The sequence below is a fragment of the Nicotiana attenuata genome, unplaced genomic scaffold (genome assembly GCF_001879085.1).
Source record: "Nicotiana attenuata strain UT unplaced genomic scaffold, NIATTr2, whole genome shotgun sequence".
Lineage (NCBI taxonomy): Eukaryota > Viridiplantae > Streptophyta > Magnoliopsida > Solanales > Solanaceae > Nicotiana > Nicotiana attenuata.
In genome coordinates, this window is record NW_017701904.1 from 1 (window position 1) to 1810 (window position 1810).

General features: G+C 44.8%; 1 protein-coding gene across 1 annotated transcript; it reads left to right on the plus strand.

Moving 5' to 3' along the window:
• Window positions 1-228: 228 nt before the first annotated feature.
• On the plus strand, window positions 229-1478 carry LOC109222778 (the record flags this gene model as incomplete). The annotated part of the gene is made up of 3 exons (XM_019387093.1): window positions 229-528; window positions 625-834; window positions 943-1478. Coding segments are annotated over exons 1-3 (1046 nt in total), but the record flags the coding sequence as incomplete, so codon positions are not given.
• Between the last annotated feature and the right edge of the window lie 332 nt (window positions 1479-1810).

Sequence of the window (1810 nt, forward strand, 5' to 3'; positions counted from 1 at the left end):
TTATGTGGTGACAATCATATGAGCGACATGTGCCCTACGAATCCTGAATCCATATACTATGTGGGGCAGCAGAACAGAGGTCCACCGAATCAGCATGCACAATACGGGAATTCTTACAATCCAAATTGGAAGAATCATCCCAATTTCTCATGGGGTGGAAATCAGCAGAATCAGAATCATTATAGACCCCAAGGGAATTTCAATCCACCTCAGAAGCCACCCCAACAAATGGAAGAGAGTACAAATGATTTGCTAAAGAAGTTGTTGCTTGACAATCAGCAGCTCAGAACTGATTTCAGAAATCTTGAAAGGCAGATGGGGCAGTTGGCAACGAATCAGAACACCAGACCTGCAGGCGCTCTCCCCAGTGATACGGAAAAGAATCCTCAAGTGAATGCAGTTACACTCAGAAACGGGAGAGAGCTAGAGGAAGTGCCAAAGAAAAGAAAAGACAAGGCCACACCCGAGGGGGAGTTGATACCTAAGGAAACTCATGAATCAAAGAATACTGATGCAATTCCAGAGCCAGTGGAGGCTACAAGGCCACCACCACCTTTCCCCCAGAGATTGCAGAAAAAGAATGATGATCGCATGTTCAGCAAATTTCTCTCCATGTTGAGCCAGGTTCAATTAAATATTCCACTTGTTGATGTACTGCGTGAAATTCCAAAGTATGCTAAGTACATAAAGGATATAGTGGACAAGAGAAGATTGACTGAATTTGAGACAGTGGCACTTACTGAGGAGTGCACCTCAAGGGTCCCGAACAAGCTTCCTCAAAAGCTTAAGGATCCTGGCAGTTTCACCATTCCCGTGCGCATTAGTAATATTGATGTGGGTCATGCTCTTTGCGATTTGGGGGCGAGTATAAATCTGATGCCCTTTTCTTTGTTCAAGCAATTGGGCATGGGAGCTCCAAGGCCAACTACTGTGATGTTGCAGCTGGCTGATAGATCTATAGCACACCCCGAGGGTGTGATTGAAGATGTGTTGCTGCAAATTGGAAAATTTATCTTCCCAGCTGACTTCATTATCCTGGATTATGAGGCTGACGAACTGGTCCCAATCATATTGGGGAGACCTCTCTTGGCTACTGGTGATGCAATTATTAAAGTGAGAGAAGGAAAAATGATTTTGAGGGTAGATGATGAGGAAGCAGTCTTTAATGTGTACAAAGCAATCCAACTCCCCCGCCACTATGAGGAGCTCTCAATGATATCCGTTGTTGAGGTTGATGAGCAAATTCTTGACACGAGTGTATATCTAGACGACTCTCTAGAGAAAGCACTTATGTTGTTCAATAGCATGGGAAACGATGAGGAGGTTGAGGAGATGATGCACATCCTGGATACATCTTGTGCTTACATGCAGGGGATACACCCTTTTGAGCCCTTGAATAGGCCAGATGGGCCACCCCCCAAACCGTCAATTGAGGAGGCTCCAAAATTGGAGCTTAAACCATCGCCCCCTCACCTTCAGTATGCTTATTTGGGTGACTCTAAAACCTTACCTGTTATTGTTTCTTCTGAATTGTCTAAATTGCAGGAAGAGAAGCTGTTGAGGGTGCTACGTGAGCACAAGCGAGCACTTGGGTGGACAATGTCTGACATCAAAGGCATTAGTCCAGCTTTTTGCATGCATAAAATCCTCATGGAGGACGGACACGAGCCCAGTGTAGAGCAACAACGCCGACTCAATCTAATCATGAAAGAAGTGGTAAGAAAAGAAGTGATTAAGTGGCTTGACGCAGGTATTGTATTTCCAATCTCAGATAGCAAATGGGTAAGCCCCGTTCAATGTGTACCTAAGA